General features: G+C 38.4%; 1 protein-coding gene across 1 annotated transcript in view; it reads right to left on the bottom strand.

Annotated features, from left to right (window-relative positions):
* Positions 1-19752, bottom strand: part of FRMPD2 (FERM and PDZ domain containing 2) — a 70669-nt gene that overhangs the window by 16891 nt on the left and 34026 nt on the right. The window contains exons 22-36 of the mRNA XM_026061310.1: positions 18244-18348; positions 16813-16906; positions 16244-16329; positions 15921-16068; positions 14611-14825; positions 13202-13300; positions 11632-11996; positions 8387-8678; positions 7314-7472; positions 6484-6658; positions 5111-5321; positions 3750-3787; positions 2294-2380; positions 1762-1826; positions 22-183 (exon numbers count right to left, since the gene is read on the bottom strand). Coding sequence (XP_025917095.1) covers positions 22-183; positions 1762-1826; positions 2294-2380; positions 3750-3787; positions 5111-5321; positions 6484-6658; positions 7314-7472; positions 8387-8678; positions 11632-11996; positions 13202-13300; positions 14611-14825; positions 15921-16068; positions 16244-16329; positions 16813-16906; positions 18244-18348 — 2301 coding nt within the window. The remainder of the gene's footprint in view (positions 1-21; positions 184-1761; positions 1827-2293; positions 2381-3749; positions 3788-5110; positions 5322-6483; positions 6659-7313; positions 7473-8386; positions 8679-11631; positions 11997-13201; positions 13301-14610; positions 14826-15920; positions 16069-16243; positions 16330-16812; positions 16907-18243; positions 18349-19752) is intronic.

Genomic DNA, 19752 nt, shown 5'->3' with positions numbered 1-19752 from the left:
ACAATGAAGAACAAGCATTACCTTCAGCAAGATGTCACCAACTTGAAGCCTCCCATCCAGATCTGCAATGCTGTCCGGGCTGATGGCTTTTATTAGGATAGCCCTGCCATTTCTTCCACCTACCAGTGCAAATCCTAGGCTCCCATTTTCTGCTTTTTCCAACTCAATCTTAATTATAAAGTCCTATAATACAAAAGGACACAGTCTAAAGTGGAGTTTATTAAGAGCTGGGTTTTATTTGTATTTTTAATCCCAAAGAATCCCAGTGTGCTTCACAGTCCTCATTGGCTGATGTAAATTATAGGATACTTTCTTCTCTTGAATAGACATGGAGAGCTTCCAGTGATTAACACAGCAGCTGCGTGTATATATCAAAAGGAAAATATTACATATGTATTTCCATAATTTTTTTTAATAATTGCTAGAAGGAGAAAATAAACTCTTAAGAGCAATGAAATGTGTACTTATGTAATCCTTTTATAATACATCGAATATATAATCTTCATTGACAAACAAATTGCTTTTATCTTTAGCATGACAGTAACAGATTATGTACTCCATTCCTTTACTGTTTTATAATGAAAATCTTAACTTTGGCAACTTCAACATATCTATTTGGCTTTGGTGCTTCATTCAGCTGTACAATCAGCTGCTTTTTTAGGGTCGGGTATGATGTCAGAAATAGCAGCAACCTAGAAATGTTTATGATTTGCTGCATGGCCGGTTCTAATGGTCCAAGTGTTGCCCTTAAAAATTATTTTAGTTGAACAGATAAACCATCATGGATTAAATGATGTGAAAGAAGCAGTAATAGTGATGACTTAATCAGAACTGAGAAAATTGTTCCAGTTTTACTGCCAGGTTGGAGGTCTAATTTTAACAAGAGACAGCCCTTTCCTGCAAACCACAATCAGTAGAAAACTAGGAAATCTATTGTCATGAAATTTCAGTGCCAAAATGGGCAATTTCAATTCCATGTAATGTTCTTTTCCACATATTTGCACAACTGAAAGTAATTTTTGCACTTGTAAGAAACTTGAATTGTTGTATGTTGAGTGTGAGAGCTGCTTTTTTTGAAGAATATTACTGTGTATTTTAGGAATCCATCCTTTCTAAAATGCCATCACTCATCAATAACTGTAAATTCAAACCATTTTGGTTTTTGTCAACATTGTGTAATACTCCAAAGTTTTGGAATGATTTTACCCTTTCTTCAAATGTCCCATCTGAGAATTTTGTAATGAAACATAAATCACAGATTTCAAGGATTGTTTTGACTTTGTTGTAAAAATGTCATAATTACAATTACACTTACTTTTCCTAGAATCCCATGCTGTGCCATTTTGTCTTATGCTTTATGTTTTCTGTGCTACTTTCTTTCTAAGTTAGGGTTTGATTTTGTAAGCTACTAAGAGGAACATTAACACCTAATGGAGGGGTTAGGTCATATGAGTCTTGTTTATATTACCAAGCTGGTAAGATAGTGATATTATACATTGAAAACAGCAGTAGGAGGGTCTGACCCCAAAAGTGCTCAGCGCATTCTAGTCAGTGAATGCAGAGCCAATTCCAAACTTCACAAGATGCCTCCCAAATGCATTTTGTCCGCACTTCCAAAAATGAAGGAAATACATTTAATACTACTAAAACATTTACTACTAATACTAATTAATACATTAAAAACTACAATTGAAAAATCGCACTCCATCTAAATCTCTTTAGTTGATGGATCATCTCACAGTTGATTAGATTGTCACTTACTTTATGCTCTGGGGAATTGGAAGTGTTTTGCTCAGCACCACAATTTGCTTCCTCCAAACGTTTCTCTGTGAAAAAGCAGCAACAGTTTTTACACAGTTGTACTGGAAAAATGTTTTATAGTATAGCACTCAATCATAGTATTTAGAGACATAATAAAACATTTCATATTCGACATGTAAAAGAATGGAAGAAACTTCCTGTGGGTTCATACATGTTGTTTAGCCTGTTACACTCCTGAACTGTGAGAGTGTGAGCTGAGCTTTCTGCTTGGTATCTCTGCAGAGCTTTTTACTTCCCAGAGAGCAGTTTCCAAAATGAGCTTTAAAAGCTGCATGTTACAGGATCAAAGACACCAGCTGGACAACAGGTAACATATGAATGTTCTGTGATACATCAAGGGAGGCAGTTTTGCTTACTAATAATTAATCTTTTCCATGTACTGCCAGTACCACCTACAGACTTTATTTTCTTTTGAAGAGATGGCACAAAATTTTACAGATTCTAGTTGAAAAATGCAAAATAAGCTCCTTACCGTGTTGATGGGGTAGATGCTGTTCTTGTGGATTCAGGTTTTCATTTGAGAGAGATACACTGGCTTTCTCTGTCTCAGCAGGTGGCCCTAAAAACATATATTTAGGTTTGTTTGTCCTGTATTCTCAACTCATATCCAACATTGACACTGTATGAAGCAGTTACTACACTATGAGACACTTACTATTGCATGATTAAGTTTCCCTATTTGCACAGCGATATAAATAATTCTTTCATAAACTGCAGCTATTTGCATCTCAGTCACTGGTGTTTTTTAAAATTGTGACAACATCAAAAGCCAGACTGAGTCCTTCTAGACATGTGGCACTGATCAAGTAGGGGAAGAAACAGGGTATATTAGTGTCCACAGGGCTGGTTGTGTGAGAAGTGCTTTTTTTGATTTTTCAGTTTTGAGTTTTGCTTTATCATTTTTTTGGTAATGTTAGTTGTCTTCCACAAAGTACTTTTAATCCATGAATTATAGAAAACAATGAGCATTCCATAGTTAGTATAAAAAAAACCCCTGCATGTTATAGCTGCAATTTTAGTTTACATTTTTGTAACTAAGAGGATATACAAAATGAAAGCGTGCCTCCTTAATAGGAAATTTTTACAGATTTATAGATAAATCTATCAGAGATAATAGCAAACAGAGCACCAAACACAAACTACTATAGATTTTAAAAGTACTTCACAAAGGCAAGAATTCTTTATTATAAAAGAGAAAGGGAGGCAGGGAACTGCACCACTGTACTGTTAATAAATTTGTATCAGAGGTGGATGGTACCTGGTAACCTGTTTTGGAAGGGTCTTGAGGAATATATATATTTATATATATATACTTAAACATATATACACTTATATAAGTATATATATAGTATGTAGTACGTAAGTATATAGTATATAGTCTATAAGTATATAAGTGTGTATATAAGTGTATGTATATGTGTGTGTATATATGCATATATACTTACGACAAGTATTGATAGGAATGTTGTTATTTTAATTAAGAGATATTGGTACTGCCTGTGATTTTCTATAGATGTGTTGACATCAGTTTAAAAATTTGGTCTAGATGATCAAGTAGTTGTGTCATACTAAAGTGTGACTCAAAAATACTGAAAAAAAACCCTTACAGATTAGTTTTAATCAAAACAGGCCATGAAAATATGCCCACATAAAACTCCCATTTAATAACAGCAAATTAAAAAAAAAAGGAACTATGAAAGATGCAAATAGGGGTGAAATTAAGTAAATGATTTTTTTAGAGACCTCTACATTTTTTGTCTGTAAAGATCTAGCTAATTTTCTTCACACCTTTAGTACAATAGATATACCAAGTGCCAAGTTGCAGTCTGTTAGTAATTTTTTTAATGTAATGAATCAATACCTTGTGTTTATTTCCAAAATGAGAAGCACGTTCTGAACTCAAGAACAAAAATATTAGCCTTACTTACTATTTTCCTGCTTTATAGGAACCACTGGATTGCCATTTCTGGGGGTACAAAAAGTGAAATATTTGGACCATTAAGACCTGCATGCTTTGTAAAGCACATATGAAAACTACTTTTAAAAAGTATGGTTGTACTTTGATTATTTTGTTATTCTTAATTGTGTTTTTTTTAAAGAGCATTTATATCAATATATGAAATATTTATCTATTTTTACCGCCAATAAAACATTTTAATTAAATGGGTTTGAGAAGAAAGAACATTTTATACCATCTGTCCCAGTACAAAACTACTTTGTGGTATATTTTGTTGAATTCAGCTTCAGTTTCCCCTCTATTAAGTGGAAATGAGAATTTGTAATTTCCTTACATTTACATTTCCTTACATTTTCCTTACAATTACCCTTTTTCTGTTTGTCTCCTTAGATTGCAAATTCTTAAGATCGGGGTCTGTTGTCTACTAAGTGCTTATACAGCAATAAGCATAATGAGGCTGCAGTACTTCCAGCTGCTGCCACAGTGCAAGTAGTTAATAAAACATTGATAAAAGTTTGTTGAACTACTTTAAGCTTGCTGTGACAGACACACTATCACTAACTATGGTTATGTAATTTAGCCATTTGCATGCTTTTACATTACTATTTGGCATCTAAGATCTGCAGAAGCTATTTCCGTGTATCAGTCCAGAACCTCTGCTGATACTCTATCAGACTGTGAAACAAAATAAATCTAAAGTGCAGTCAAGACCTGATGAGGGAAATCCTTAATTGCAGATATTGATCAGCCCTGGGATGAACTTTGTGTAACATGCTGCAGATGAAACGCTGCATTTCAACACCTTTCTAAAACGTTTGGCTGTTGGAAATAACTCAGAGTTTCCAGAGAGAGGTGGTTGCTTGCCTATAATTGTGAATCTAAAAACATATGGAGGTGTTTGGAACTAGAGAAATACAAAGCAGAGGATTTCCCACTCCTAGGGAACAGGATATCTGAAAATGGTGGCCTGCCTTGCAGTTAAAGGATCCACACTTGTGTTTGGATGATGAAGGATGAAGCTTGACTGTACTTACTCGTGCTATATGAGTGCACCCATACCCATATCCTTCTGTGTTAGCTGTAATTACAGGGAGTTAAGATATCTTATGGATGCTACCCATCAGGTCACAACCTTAAGAGCTTTGAAGTACAGCATTTTTCTTGTTGCGTGTCTTGTTTTTCTTGTTTGACTTGTTGATATAAAAGTTAGAGATCTGTTTTACGGTTAGGACTGAGATTGACTATGCTCTGATTCTACCCTAAACATAAAGTTACTTTTTTTTTTTTACCCTTACCACTTTCCTTTCTAAAAGGCCCCAAGATCAGATTTACCTTGTTGCTTTGATTCGGACACTCTGGGTGGCAGCTTCACACACTCTCACAGCATCATCCAGGCTGATGCCCTCAGTCCACAGTCCACAGATGTACAGAATCTGATCTTGGGGCTGGAGACTACCTTCCACACTGGCAGGAGAGCCAGGCACTATCTCTAGCACATAAATACCTTGCAACTTGCTTCCAGCTCCTCCTGTCAGCTTCAAGCCTAGAGTAATGCAGACAAAACATCTTTGCAGTAGTGTGTTCTGAATTTCACTGTCAGTGAGATATAGTCTAATGGAACAGACGTGGGTCATTGAAAGATAGGCTGAACAAGGCACCAACATTATAAACAGTCTTGGTCCATGTATTAGAGCTGTGGCTGGGAGAGTGAAATGCAATTAGGTGTTAAAAACATGGAAAAAACTGAAACAGTACTGTCCATCTGAACATTTCAGCTATTCCATAGCGCTTTATTTCACTTGCTGTTGAACAGCCATTTGAAAAGGACTCTTATTTGCTTGGCAGTACCTCCCTCATTACCACAGTATCTAAGTGCTGTGTAACCTTTAGAGTATTTCTCCTCAGTCAGCTGTGATGTAGAGAAACAATATTAATCCCATTGTTCAAATAGGGAACTGAGGCACAGGAAAACTAAGGAGATATCTATACTGCACGAAACAGTATTGTACAATGATACTTGAGCTATCTCCAAGCAAGCTAGTGTCTGAAATGGAAACAGGTTGCTGTACCTGAGCAAATACAGCTACACTATTTCCTGGGTCTACAGTTTTATCTGTGCGCAGTACTTGCTGCATTGTGTAGAAATACAAAGATATTCATACTGTGGGGACTTCTCACATGGCCTCTATTGCACAATGTAGACATATCTTCAGTGACAAACTCAGTTTGTCTGTGGTGAATCAGGGATTTAAGCAGAGGTTGTTTGAATCCCAGACTATTGCCCTAACCAGTGGCTTATCCTTCTCAAACTTTGTCCTTTTTTATCTAGTACATCTTTATGTATCTCAGCAAATAGTAGACATGATCACCTATCTACAAACAACTTCGGACAACTAATTATCTGTATTTTAGTATCATGAAAATATGAGACTGGAGATCTGCCATAAATTTCAGCTCATAGGGTGATAATACAAAAAATGATTTTTCCAGTTACCTTCATTGATCTAATAAGCAATAATAGCCTTCCTTTTAAGACCCTGCCCAAAATAAAGCTCTCTATTCATGGGTCATGGTGAAGGAGGACAGCATAAAAGTGTCAAGGTCTGTCAGGACCATACTGGTCCAAGGCCACAGTTGCTTATGATTATCTTACCACCAATACAATCCCTGTCCAAAAAACTATGCATAATCTTTACCACACACACCTAGCTGTCCATTGGCACCTTTTGTAAGAGTGATTTCAGGAATCTCATCTGGCCTAATGGAGGGACAAGGATCACTGTCAGCACGGCCAACCACAAGATGAAGATCAGGAGGAGAGCTGTGCAGTAAAGTCAGGGCTTCATTGCGTGGTAATGGTGTGACATCAACTCCATTCACCTAAATGGCAAACCGTTAAAGTCATGTCAAAGATCTCACTGACCATCATATACTTCTCCCCAACATCCTCTGCAAAAATATACATGTGAACTTAAAGTAGTTTTCACTTTCATGTGACTACTTTGCTATGGCACTTAATGTCAGTGAATGCAACAGTTAAGAGTGCAGTAAGATTTCTTTTTTGAATTTTTGTTTTCCTGAATGCACAGTTTGCATAAAAGTATACCTTTTTTCTTGAATCTCAAAATCCCATAGCAAAAAACAAGGAAGACAAATCTTGATGAAACAAATTGAAGATGAAGCTTAAAACAGGCTTTGTTCGTATGTTACAAAGGACATAATTCCTGCATCCTTTGTAGGTCACCTTTCTTATTACATTAATTTGGCTTACTTCATTTAAATGGGAAATCATTTACTGTGTCAGTTGTCTTGCATTACTGCTAGATCCATGTTATTTGCCTAGGCATACAAGCTATTCAATCTGAAATTTGTCCCACTGAAGTCAGCAGAATGATATTATTTGATTCATTTGCACTTGTATGCATAAGCATGTGATAAGCTAGATCCTACAATGATAAAAATAAAAATACCTAAGCCAAATGGCATTGATCTGCAAATATTTTTTCCTCCTTTTAAATTCAAAGGATTACAGTACCATAATGATTCTGTCTCCTCTTCTCAGTCTTCCATTAGACAGGGCAGGCTCATTCAAGATCTCATCAACGTACAGGCAGTTGTCTAGTTTGTTGAAAACCACGGAGAATCCATAACCATTGTTCTCTGACCTTCTCAGAGTCACAAAGATCTCCCTTTCCTATTAAGCGAAGCACAAGATGTGTTTGATGTAGGCTTTTCTGTTGCTTTATTAGCATCTTCCATTATGTTTTATGTGCAAATTGGAATCAGATCTTCATATGGTACAAATAAGCAGCATATGTAAGGATCTCTCTGATTTTTTACTGCAGTAATTCCTGAATTCATTTTACTTCCTTATACCTAGTGGAGCTTCAAGGTGATTGATTAATAGGGCCTAACAGCGCACAGAATGCCATCTGGGAGTGGAATTTTAGCATTTAAAATGGATAGAGAAAGTCTTGGGGTCTTCTAGGCTGACAAGTGTTACAATAAAAGTGTTGTTATTGCTACTGTTCTTCTGCTGGAGGAAATGGTCAGGACATAAATTTTGCCCTCAGTGCTCCCAAATTAGTAGGAATTCAGATCTCATTAGTGCAGCAGGAATGGAAAATGTTCAGCTTTTGGCAGGACTGAGCCCTATATTTTGAATAGTAATTAGTACAGGGATCATAGTTTCTTATCAGGACACTACAATAGTATCATAACAGAGTGATTTTGCACATGGGTTTAAAACATGAAAAAAAAAGTAGCTGACTTCAATTAATTTCAGAGGTTACTAGAGAACAGTATGGGGTTTGGGCCTATATATACTGGAAATAAGACTGCAGAATGCTGGAAAGTTGAATAGCAAGATGGCCCGAGCTCCAAAGGGAGGTGACTTTAAGGGAAATAGTAAAGAGTTCTGGAGAGTCGGGCATAGAGAAAGGTCTGCTTTACTTACAGGTCTGGACTTTTCAGGAAAGTAAGAAAAGCCATGCAGAAATTATATAGTTAATGGGTTATAATTAATGCTTCTAAGAACTGCCACACTTGGGTTGTTTCTTCTCCCCTGTCATGGTCTACCTGTTAATAATCTGGTGCCTATCCACATACCCTGGAGCAATCCTCCTTTTCTGCCTTCTCCTCTTCCTCCTGTTCCTCCAAATCTTCCCATTCATTGTCACTGTCACATGGCACTCTGGCACGTAGGGATGATGAGAAAAGGCCACATGGTTGCTGGGTGGCCATGATTGAGGACAGTGTCTCAGAGCTTCCTCCCCGTGAAAGTGAGGTCACAGATGTTGAGCTGATGGTGAGATACTCTTCATCAGTAGGGGTTAGAGAGAGAATTTCAGGCATGCGATTTGTTTTGGATGGGTCATCATCACTCTTCTTAAATACAGGGCTGCAAAATAAAAAGATTGCAGGGCTGGGCTTTCCTTCCATATGCTTTACTGCCTGCCTGCTGAAATCTCTACTGCTTATGCACTACCTTTAATTTTAACTGAAGCAATAGTTACAGTATTAAGTTGCTGACTGAGTCCTCTCAGTGTTACTATAAAACAAATAAAAAAGTAATCAATATTTTGCAATGCTAGTAAAAAGATAAAAAGATTTCAGAATTTGAAAACAGTCTTTGCAAAATCTTGCATACTTTTTTTAAGGCATTAGTACTTTGTTGTTATTTGAAAAGAATAACTGGACAATTCTTAGACTGCTGTTCAGTTTTCATAATTGCCTTTTTCTTCTTGAAAAAGGGAAACCAGACACATTCCTGGCTGCTGTCTTTCTTTCCATGGTAACTAGAGCACAGACCACAAAATGTATGCTGTGAAGAGACAGGAATCATTTTATATTTCAAGTCCTAAATTCCCTTGGAAGGCTGCTTTTATTCTACCCTTCTCTTTATATTCCTTTTGAAAAAAAATTAAACTCCAAATACAAAGACCAGATGCACTCCATAATGGCAAGGTATATTGGTCCTGGATGGGAACTGCTGGAATTCAGTTTTCTAGAAATCTGGGCCACTTGTTTAGGGGATCCTAATTCTAGCTTCCCAGTTTTCATAGATGCTGACTTCTGTGTACATAGGCCTGCCTTTATAGTATACTTATCTGCATAATTATGATTTCAGTTTTCACATTATAGTAAAGTTAATAAAGTTAACAAAGTAGTAAGAGCATATAGAGAAGCAGTTGGTACTTTGATGCTAGGCCAGCAAAGCATGAAATTATATGCTTGACTTGAAGCATAAGAGTTGTCCTACTGAAATCAACGGATTTGTTCACTTACTTACAGTAAAATTATTATTTTACTTATTTGGCTATACTGGAGACAGTGTTCAGCATTTTTGAGGTTCAAGTCCAGACCGTGTAATCGTATGTGTTCTGTTTAATGCTATGTTTTGACTGTTGTCTTTAGTTAATTGATATTATTATAGCCATTAAACTTACCTTTAAAGCTAATAGAAATGTTTGAAACATATTTTTACTGAAAAGTGTCTGTTTGCTTCATATCAATCTTAATTGAAATATTGCTAAGCAGGACAACAGATACTTACAATACTCTGGAAGAGGATGGGGATGGTTAAATGAAATGTTTAAGGATAACAGCAAATGCAGTCTATTCTTTTCTTTAGAAGACAAGGGAATTAAAAGACCAGTTCAGTGGACCTCAGTTAGTGAGGATGTCACAGAAACAGTCACATGCCAGTGAAGTGCTGATCAACCTTCAAGGGTGTGAAAGGTGTTTGGCAGACCTACACTAGCTCAAGGCAATGAGCCAAACAGTGGCTTAATCATAGCACAGATGGCAGCTTCTAGCCCATTTCTGCATCACCAGAGGAAATACGAGTCTTGGTCCTGCGGGCCCATACAAAAGCTCCATGGACCTGGTCAAGTGTGTCTTTTGGAGTCTGTATCTGGTGCCCCCTGCACCTGGACTTCCCTGGGCAAAACTATGGGGTAACATTTTTCAAAACATTTTTTGAAGGTTCTTTTTGGTGGCAATGAGCAGAACAGTGAAGAGGATTTTGCATGTGAAAAACTGAGTAGAAAATTTTCAAAATTCATATCAGAAGATTTCTACCTTTGCATGAGAAGTTTTGAGCCATTTGAAGGGAAAAAAAAGGGATAATTCTCTTTGATTAATGCCTATTTCCTTCTGCTTTTATTTATTTATCTATTTTAGCCAGAAGGATCATTTAAGATGAGATGACATCTAAAATACTATTTCAAATGAATATTTTGTTAAACTGCTCTGGCTGCCTTTTGAAAGTGCAAAAGCTGAAATTAAATTATACTGAGAATATGCCAAACAAAAACATTTATTTCAGAACTTCCTTCTTGGGAAGAATCCAAAATTTTTCTTGGAACTGATATTTTCCCACAAGAAACTTAGTTTTGATGAAACTGTATCTCTTGGCAAGTATGTTTGCTATAGACATATTTCTGCTGGTTTTAACCTCAGCAGTAGAGAAGCACATATGGAAGCAGCATCTTCACTCATGAGTAAGAGGAACTAAAAGTATGGATTGCAGTTATGCTCCCACTTAATTTGCCATCACCTAGTGCTGTGACTCCCCAGAGACTGGAATCCGCGACTAGCTGGTTCTGGTGCTTGGTGAATGTCAAGAGTCACAAAGGGATTTCAAGTGACTACGTGAAAATAAGTGAAATAAGTTTCTAGAGAAAATTACTAGAGCTATAAGTGAAATTGGCCCTTCCTAAAGGAAGACCTTTACCTTGTCTCTCCATCAGCCCTTTCTGTTCTGATAACATAAAGTCTTTTGCACTGGGAAGGATCATTAAAGTGGAATGGGTGGGTCTTCTGTTGTCCAGTGTCTGGTATATTCAACAGAATGTAAAAGGAGGCTGAGTCTCTGTAATGTATTTTATTGTATAATTTGTCTGGCTCAAGGCTTCTACTGGATTCAGAAGGCCAGAAATTTTTTTTCCTCCTTGATCACAGCTTGTCTTCCGATTTTTTTTTTTGTTTGAAAATTTTGAAATTAAAAGATCATACAATAAGTAGGAAAAGTTTTGATGCCTATTAAAGTCAACATGAGTCTTTCTGCTGATTTCAGACTGCAGCCAGATTCAGGTGAACAGTAAAGTTGCTTACAGTAGTGCAGCATTCATACAACTGTCTTTTAATGCAGACTTACGCACAGTTCCAATAAGAAGATGAGAGTAAATAGAGACAGCAGATTAGGTTAGTCAGAAAAGGTTGGTAAATCAAAATGTTCAGTAATTAGGAGTGGTTAGAAACAGATAGTTCTGTATTTAAACCTTAGCAATTCACTTCAGAAGTCTGAGAGCCAAAGGAAAGACTGCAGAGCAGATTTCAGTATTTCTTACCTTTTGGCCCATCCAAATTCACATGGTGAGCAGCAGTTCTGCCTCATTTCTTCCTCTAGGGACTGAAACATTTCAGAACTGACAGCTTCTTGATGAAACTTCCAAAGGTGTTTATAGCAACTTTCCCTGGGAGACGTAAGTGTCTGTATGGGCTTCTCTTGAGTCTCTGCTTCTTGCTCTTCATTAGTTGAGCTGTCCTTTTCAGGTGGCTCACTGAAATCTGCTGCCACTGGAGAATCCAGACAGTTTTCCAGTTCTGGAGAGGTGCTACCTCCATCACTAGTAGATTGATCCAAACTATTTCCTATCTCTGGACTGGCTGGTATTCCTGCCACAAATTCCTTAATTGGAGATGGTGCTGGAGTCTATCAAAATAATAGAAGGGTTAGTATAATTCCTTTTTTTTTTAGGAACTCATTCTTTCCCATCTTCCTTCCTTTAAGAACAAAAGAAGATATCAACAGGCACCTTAATATGAAAAAATCAAACAGTTGCTGGAAGTGAGGAAGAAATAGAGGGAGGTACTGGCTCAGTAAATAACTGTTTTGCCTTTATGATCATCTTCCTCGTTCTTCAGGAATTCCAACCAGGGAACTACCACTCAAATTCACTTTTTTCTTAGTGAATTCTTCAATAGCAGAGACTCCTTTTCATTTCTTTTCATACTATGCCTCAACTTTGTGTCTATACTCTCTTCAGTATGTAGAAGTGGCTTCTAAATTCCTGTGTAACTGATCATAGAAATCAAACAAGCCACCTAAATAGTATCTGGCACATTGTAGGAGAGCAACAGAAGCCAGTTTTATTCTCTGGAAATCGTCCTGACAATTATTTCCGTCTGCCCATGGACTGCACTTATGAAGTCTGGTGGGACAGGAACCACATGCGGGCCATCCTGCATGGAGCAAGATGTTCATGACAGGAGTCCTTGTGCATGTGTCCATGAGTTGTATTCAGGAAGCAGGAATAATAATGGCTAGTCTACCTAATATCACTTTTGTAATCAAAACCATAGAAGGACATGTTTTATTCTCTACAGCCTCCACAGTTTCTAGTTTTTCTGCTGACTCTGCTAATTATCAATAACAAGCTAAATAACCAGTTGAAACTATTATTTCACTTAGTTAAGTTCATTAAGAGGAAACCTGGAAAGGAAAAGTTCTTTATTTCCCTCCCACATAGCTTCCTCAAACATGCAGGTTACAACATGAAGAGCTGCAGCTGAGAGTATCTGGAGTATCTGGTCTAAGATCCAGTAGAGCATTTTAGCAGCATCACTTGAAGATCTGCTTGGATACATGCTGCTTCACCCCAATGACAGTACTGCAATTCAAAAGCTGAAGCACTGGGATACACAGTGTTTCATATCTGTCACTTTCCTATTACTGTGGTTGCTAAGGAAGTAGCAATTGAACTCCAGAGATGAAGTTGCAGCTGGGTGGGGAAAGGAATATAATAGAGTGCCTTGGAGAAAAGGGAACGTTGTCTTCTTCAAGGCTGGCTAGCAAATGTAGTAGTAGTAGTTTTCCAGGTTTACAGAAGCAAGTTCAGGATAGAAGCTTTGTCTTACCAGGGCACTCGGCTCTATTTCTGGAAGAACACCTTTTGGTGGTCTGCAGAGAAGAAGTGTGACTTCTGGAGGAGCCCCTCTCAACAAGTGGAGGACATCCTAAGCAGGGAGAAGAAATATTAGAGTTCTTGTAGAATGCATTTGATCCCAATCTATAGTATATGCCTTCTTACTCACTGGGATGGGGACAATTTTTATGTGAATGCTAAATTCCTAGCATTTGTGCCTCTCAGCAGTATCTGCGAGCCAAAATTCACTACTGTATGGTTATTGTATCTAAGTGAGTCATAATATTTATGTGGATGTGTATCTAAGGTAAAATCAGTCCTGTTTACAAACTTGTGTTCCAACAATACACATCCAGTTTTATAATAATCTTTTTCTTTTCTTGAAGAAAATCAGAATTTTCAAACACATTCAAATTGCATATGACAGAGACAGATCTTTAGCCAGTTATATCAGCATAGCTCCACAGACTGCCATATTGACTTAACCAAAGGGAGTCTTTCTCAAAGCCCCTCCTGAAAGTAACGTTTATTCAGTGACATTTGGCTTTCAGCTGTAGTGATAGATGAAACATTTAATCTAGAAGAAAGAAGTCCTATAGGCAAAAGCATTGTATGTGTCCTTCTGCACAAACTGAATAAAAAGGCAGTACAACAGAGAGGAAATGGTGCTGGCAAGGACAGACTTCTTCTCCAAGGCAGGAGAGGAATAGGGCATATGACTGCAGCCCTCCAGGCTGTCTAAGGTTCACAGCACCTTGTCTTTTGCCCTAGTCATTTAACAACACAAATGGCCTTTCAGTAGGAAAAGTGCATGATGTTTTCATCATTCCTGTTCACTAACAATCATACCTATTCAATGCATATTCGTATACGGCACTCTCTCTTAGGAACTTTCATATGAGGAAAAGATTATGATGGAAAAATAAATGGTAAAAAGGGCTAGTTTTGGATTTGTTATCTTAGGGTAAATATAGAATGACTCATTCCAGCAAAAGAAGTTACTCTACATTTACCTTACCTGGTGGAAATTAGATTCTGGGGCATGGTATTTAGCATGACATTACAGAGCACACATGATCACAGGGAAAAATGTTTTAATTATGTGTAAGAGCAACAAAGATTCCAACTAATCAACTACTGGTGTGCTAGTCTACCAATAGATTTTGTGCATCACTAGTGAAAAGCTGGAAATTAAATAATGAAAGAAATTCTCTGTAAGAATTCTGTTAAGAAGGAAATTCTACATAAGAATTCTACAGAGGAATCCTACATAAAAATCAAACTCATTATAAGCAAGTTCTGACCCCCACTGGTGCTTATAAAGACAATGGGATGAAACTGCATTTAAACTTAACTAATATGCTACCCAGCAGGAAGCCTTTTGATAGTACTGCCTGGTACCTGATACAAGAGTCCTTGAATGGGTTTCCCGTTCACAGCTAAAATGATGTCTCCAACTTCAATTTCTCCATTCTCTTCAGCTGGCTGCCCTGGAAACAGTCTTTTGATCCTGACGATACCTCCTCCAAGGTGTTCACAGGTGTCTCTTTCCATTTGCAGAAAACTGAAGCCAAGACCTCCAGAATTCTTTGTCAATTTGACTTCAAATGTATTATCTGTTCAAAGCAGGGATTGAAAAAAGAGTGGGCTGTATGGCATATGTACACCTTAAAGTGGTGGTGTAAATTATACCCTCAGCAGACCCTTTCCCTGTGTACTGCAGAGGTAGATCTACTGATACTAACAATAAAATAAAGTTTTAGTGTTCCTTTAACTTGTGGGAGCCCTAGAATTCACATAGGCAGAATGGTGTGAAATGGATTCTATTCCACCATGTGTTCACAGGCTTTATACCGTCTGGCACAAGCCCATAAGGGAAGAAGCATTCTGTACTGACATAAAAAGGTTCAAATACTATCCTTTTCAGAATTTCCCCTGTATATATTTGATAGGTCTCTGTATTCTGTAGCAGCCTGATGTTAATTCAGGTTCTGCACAAACCAGCATAAGCTAGAATTAAAGCCACTGTTTTTTTCAGACCAGATCAAGAGACCAGCCCTTTCCCAGATCCTGTCCTTGGAGCTGAGCTCTGTTATGCTAGGGACAGTGAAGAGCAGCAGCTTTCTCATAGGAAGGGGTGAGGCAGATGAGAGATTATGGGCCAGCCAGACACTAAGAGATAGAGCATTTATTTGTTGGATAAATTCAATGGAAATGATGTCTGAATCACTGAACGCCTTTAAGAAAATGAAGAGATAGCACTCCCCAGTCCTGGCTATGGGGCAGCAATTCACCCTAGCCGCATCTTTTGCACAGCACCAGCAGCTGCACTAGCCAGCTAACCAGCATCAACAACCTAACTGCTTCCTGCATGACAGTGCTATGAGAGCAGAGAAAGAGACTCCCCCTGCCAGCCCCATCTCGTCAGGGCTGAGAGGTATAGTATTTATGCTTAGGATAAATTCAGTGGGAGTGATCTCTGAATCAGCTATATCTAGCAACTGTAATTGTGTGCACTTCAGAAATATTTTGTTCAGAATTAATTTTTGATGATGCCGTTAGTACTACACATTGTCTTGTATTTGTTCAGTATGCAGTTTTCCTTCCAACCCACGGAAATTTCATGGAATTAGTTTCATTCATTGCTTTCTTGCACATTGTAAGAAGTACAGTCAGAGAAAGTCACTCAGAGTCCCTTTTTTATCTCTCACCATCTGTCACAAAGGAGTAGTCCTTGGTACCATCTGTGAAGGATGTTGCCACAGGAACAACTGCACATTGGTCCTCCTTTCTGTCCTTAGCAGTCAGGCACAGCTGTGTCGATCGGTGGTGTCCCCTTTCTAGAACAAGCTTGGCAATCTGAAAAGGGTAAACAAGTCCCATTTATACAGTGCACAGTGAGTTCTACATCTTTTTAGTTTTCATTAGGAGAAAGCTGGGGGGGATTCCTTTTGGTCCAGGTCTGCTACTGTGCTTCATACCGAGTGCACCTTACTGTACTGGTCATTTCATTCAGCTCTGCCATTATACAAACCTGGCCAGATTTCTTAAGTCTTTCCACAGCCTGCTTGTGTGTGATACCACAGAGGCTGATTCCATCTACTTCCAGCAGACGATCACCTGAAACAAAAAAAATGAGGCAAATTGCATTGATGTTCAAATTCATTGGGTTTTAACTCTGAAGCTACCCACATACATTAGATCTTCACACTTGCATGTGTGAAATTATGTTATTTTGTCTAAAACCATTACTGCTTAGTGTACAATATTCTATACCTAGCACTTAAAACGTACCAAGGTATTCTGTGAATAAATGCAGTGATGGTATCTGGTTATCACAACAATACTGAAAGTAGATATCTGAGCATCACTAGCCTGATGTGCAGCTAGTGAGAAACTGTACAATGTTGGTAGGAGATTCCTGTCTTTTTCCAGTGGGATATCTAAATACCCTACTGTGGCAGGCTGAGGAATGAAGACTGTGTATTTTATGTTTCAGAGTTGTATGCCCTTCAATCCCAAACATGTTTCATTGTCCAGTGGCAAGCATTCCCCACTAACATTGAGTTCTATAGCCCGAAGTGTTATTGTCAAATATGTTACCTATCTTTATTCGTCCATCCTTATCTGCTGGTCCCCTGGGAATAATTGACTTCACATATATCCCACCATGACGCACACTAGTGTTAATTCCACCCTGCAAAACATATGTCCACAGTTTAAAGTGGAGACTTCACATATTCTTCCTGTGATAAAAATCAAAGCAACTTATGTATGCATTGCCAGGCAAGTGCTTTAGATATTACAGTTAAAAAATATATATAGGAAAAAACTGAAAGAGGATGTTACTCTAACATCCCGTCTTCCCCAGGCAGTAATCATGTTTTATTTTCTCAGTAAAACACAGCGCATTTCTACATGGCTGTATAAACATATTTAAAAAACGTTCGTAAGTATTTCCCCATGCTAATTTAATGATATGATTACCCCTTTAAATCAGCCTCTAGCCCAGCTTCTAAAATACGCAATATGAATTCAGCAATTATTAGCCTTTCAAACAATATATAGGGCACGGACCTGAACTCATGTAGCCACTCAAGAACCTTCAGCACAGGGGAATTGCAGACTAACCTAAGAATATCATTCTGTCCATCTACATCCCTTGGGCAATTCCAGATGACAAAACAGCCCTCCATTTCTTCTGCAAGCACTGAAATGGTTGTTGCTTCCCACTCCATTTCAGCAAGGTCTGAAAAGACCCCTCAGCCTGTAGGGATAGATTCAACCTCCATAGCCAGAACAGAGAAATATTCTTTAAATGTGGCCTTCTCTGGTCCTCTGAATGTAAGGAGAACGGTATTTCCTTGTATTAGTAATAAAGTTGTCCCAAGCCCTTTCTCTGGCCTTCAGAGTAAGAGGCATGGTATAGTTTGAGCCCATACAGCTGAACTTATTCCTCCCGGCATGGGGTGACTTGTGTTACACTGCCTGCTGAGAATGTTCCCAGCCAGGGCTATCCCGGCACTGTGCTAGCTGGCACAGGCCAAAGCTGTACAACCAGCCTGTGCGTGGGGACTGCGGGCCAGTGCCTGAGCCTGTGCCGCGGAGGGGAGACACAACCTTTGACTTTCAGGAGCCCTGTGGGAACAGCCAAACCAGTCATGACTGAGGGGTTTCTTTGCATCACTGCATTTTCTGGAGGCACTGGCTATATCTCTCCCTGACAAAACCCTGCTTTCAGTGCTAGGTCTTGGTCTCAAATTAAGTCAGGGTGAAAAGAGCATGTAGTGCTGTGATCTTTATGCCAGCACACTTTAAAAAACTCTGCTGGTGAGAACTGGGGAATGAGCAGAGCCACTACTTCACCCTTACTCTGTCGATCAATCAAAGACTCTGCTTTGAAACATGCCATGCTACCAGCTCTTGCTAACGGCCTTTTTTCTACCCTTGTTGCACACATATACACTTTCCTATTCATTTCTTGGTCATGTAACAGTTTGAAGGACAAATTGAAAGATTAACAGTAACACTTGCAGTCACACTGATTCCAAAAGTCCCATCTTCTTTGACAAGCTCCACAGTATAGGTATCATTTGAGTTGGTTTCAGCCGGAGATGGTAAGTGCGAGGATTCAGCTTCCTGTCTCAAGAATATAAACACTAATGAGGCTACAGCATCAGTGGAAAAAAAAAAAGAGAAGATATAAAGGGTTTGATCCTGCTGCCAGTGTAAGCCTGGAGTAGCACCATTGGCAGTAGTACCCTGGCATTATTCCAAGCTTACACTAGTGTTACTCAAAATCTAATTTGTCTCAATGTGCATAAGCTGAGGGTATATAGGGAGGCTATCTAATAGTAGAGACTCAGACACAAAATGTACTGGTTGAGATCCTTGAGCTTGCAAGAAAATAATCAAAATTTTATAGCTCCATTGGAAAAGGGAGAAGATTTTTTAATAACATTCTGTGGAACAGTTTCCCTTCTATTTTGACTCATTCTAGACATGGGTATCATTTTGACATTTCAAATTTAATTTAACAAGCAACATCTTCCAAGGTTTTCATCCTTCTTTCCTCCTTTTACCTTCTCAGTTACAGCCATACCTCGTTTTATTGCACTTCACTTTATTGCGCTTCACAGATATTGCATTTTTTACAAATTGAAGATTTGTGGCAACCCTGCGTCGAGCAAGCCTATTGGCTCCATTTTTCCAACAGCAGGTGCTCACTTCATGTCTCTGTGTCACATTTTGGTAATTCTCGCATTATTTCAAACTTTTTCATTATTATTATATCTATTATGTTGATCTGTGATCAGTGATCTTTGATGTTACTCTTGTAATTGTTTTGGGGCGCCACGAACTGCACCCATATAAGACGGCAAACTTAATCAATAAATGTTGTGTGTGTTCTGACTGCTCCACCGACCGGCCATTCCCCCATCTCTCTCCCTCTCCTCGGGCCTCTCTATTCCCTGAGACACAACAATATTGAAATTAGGGCAATTAATAACCCTACAATGGCCTCTAAGTGTTCAAGTGAAAGGAAGAGTTGCATGTTTCTCACTTTAAATCAAAAGCTAGAAATRWTKAAGCTYAGTGAGGAAGRCATGTYGAAAGCTGAGAYAGRCYRAAAGCTCGGCCTCTTGCGCCGAACATTTAGCCAAGTTGTGAATGCAAAGGAAAAGTTCYYGAARRAAATTMAAAGTKCTACTCCRRTGAACACAYGAATGATAAGAAAGYGAAACAGCCTTCTTGCTGATATGGAGAAAGTTTTAGTGGTCTGGATAGAAGATCAAACCAGCCACAACATTCCCTTAAACCAAAGCCTCATCCAGAGCAAGGCCCTCGCTCTCTTCAATTCTATGAAGGCTGAGAGAGGTGAGGAAGCTGCAGAAGAAAAGTTGGAAGCTAGCAGAGGTTGGTTCATGAGGTTTAAGGAAAGAAGCCATCTCCATAACATAAAAGTGCAAGGTGAAGCAGCAAGTGCTGATGTAGAAGCTGCAGCAAGTTATCCAGAAGATCTAGCTAAGAGAATTGATGAAA

This window comes from Apteryx rowi, unplaced genomic scaffold (assembly GCF_003343035.1).
Source record: "Apteryx rowi isolate R43461 unplaced genomic scaffold, aptRow1 scaffold_18, whole genome shotgun sequence".
Lineage (NCBI taxonomy): Eukaryota > Metazoa > Chordata > Aves > Apterygiformes > Apterygidae > Apteryx > Apteryx rowi.
Note: the sequence above shows the minus strand (reverse complement) of the source record. Positions and strands in the feature narration are given on the sequence as shown.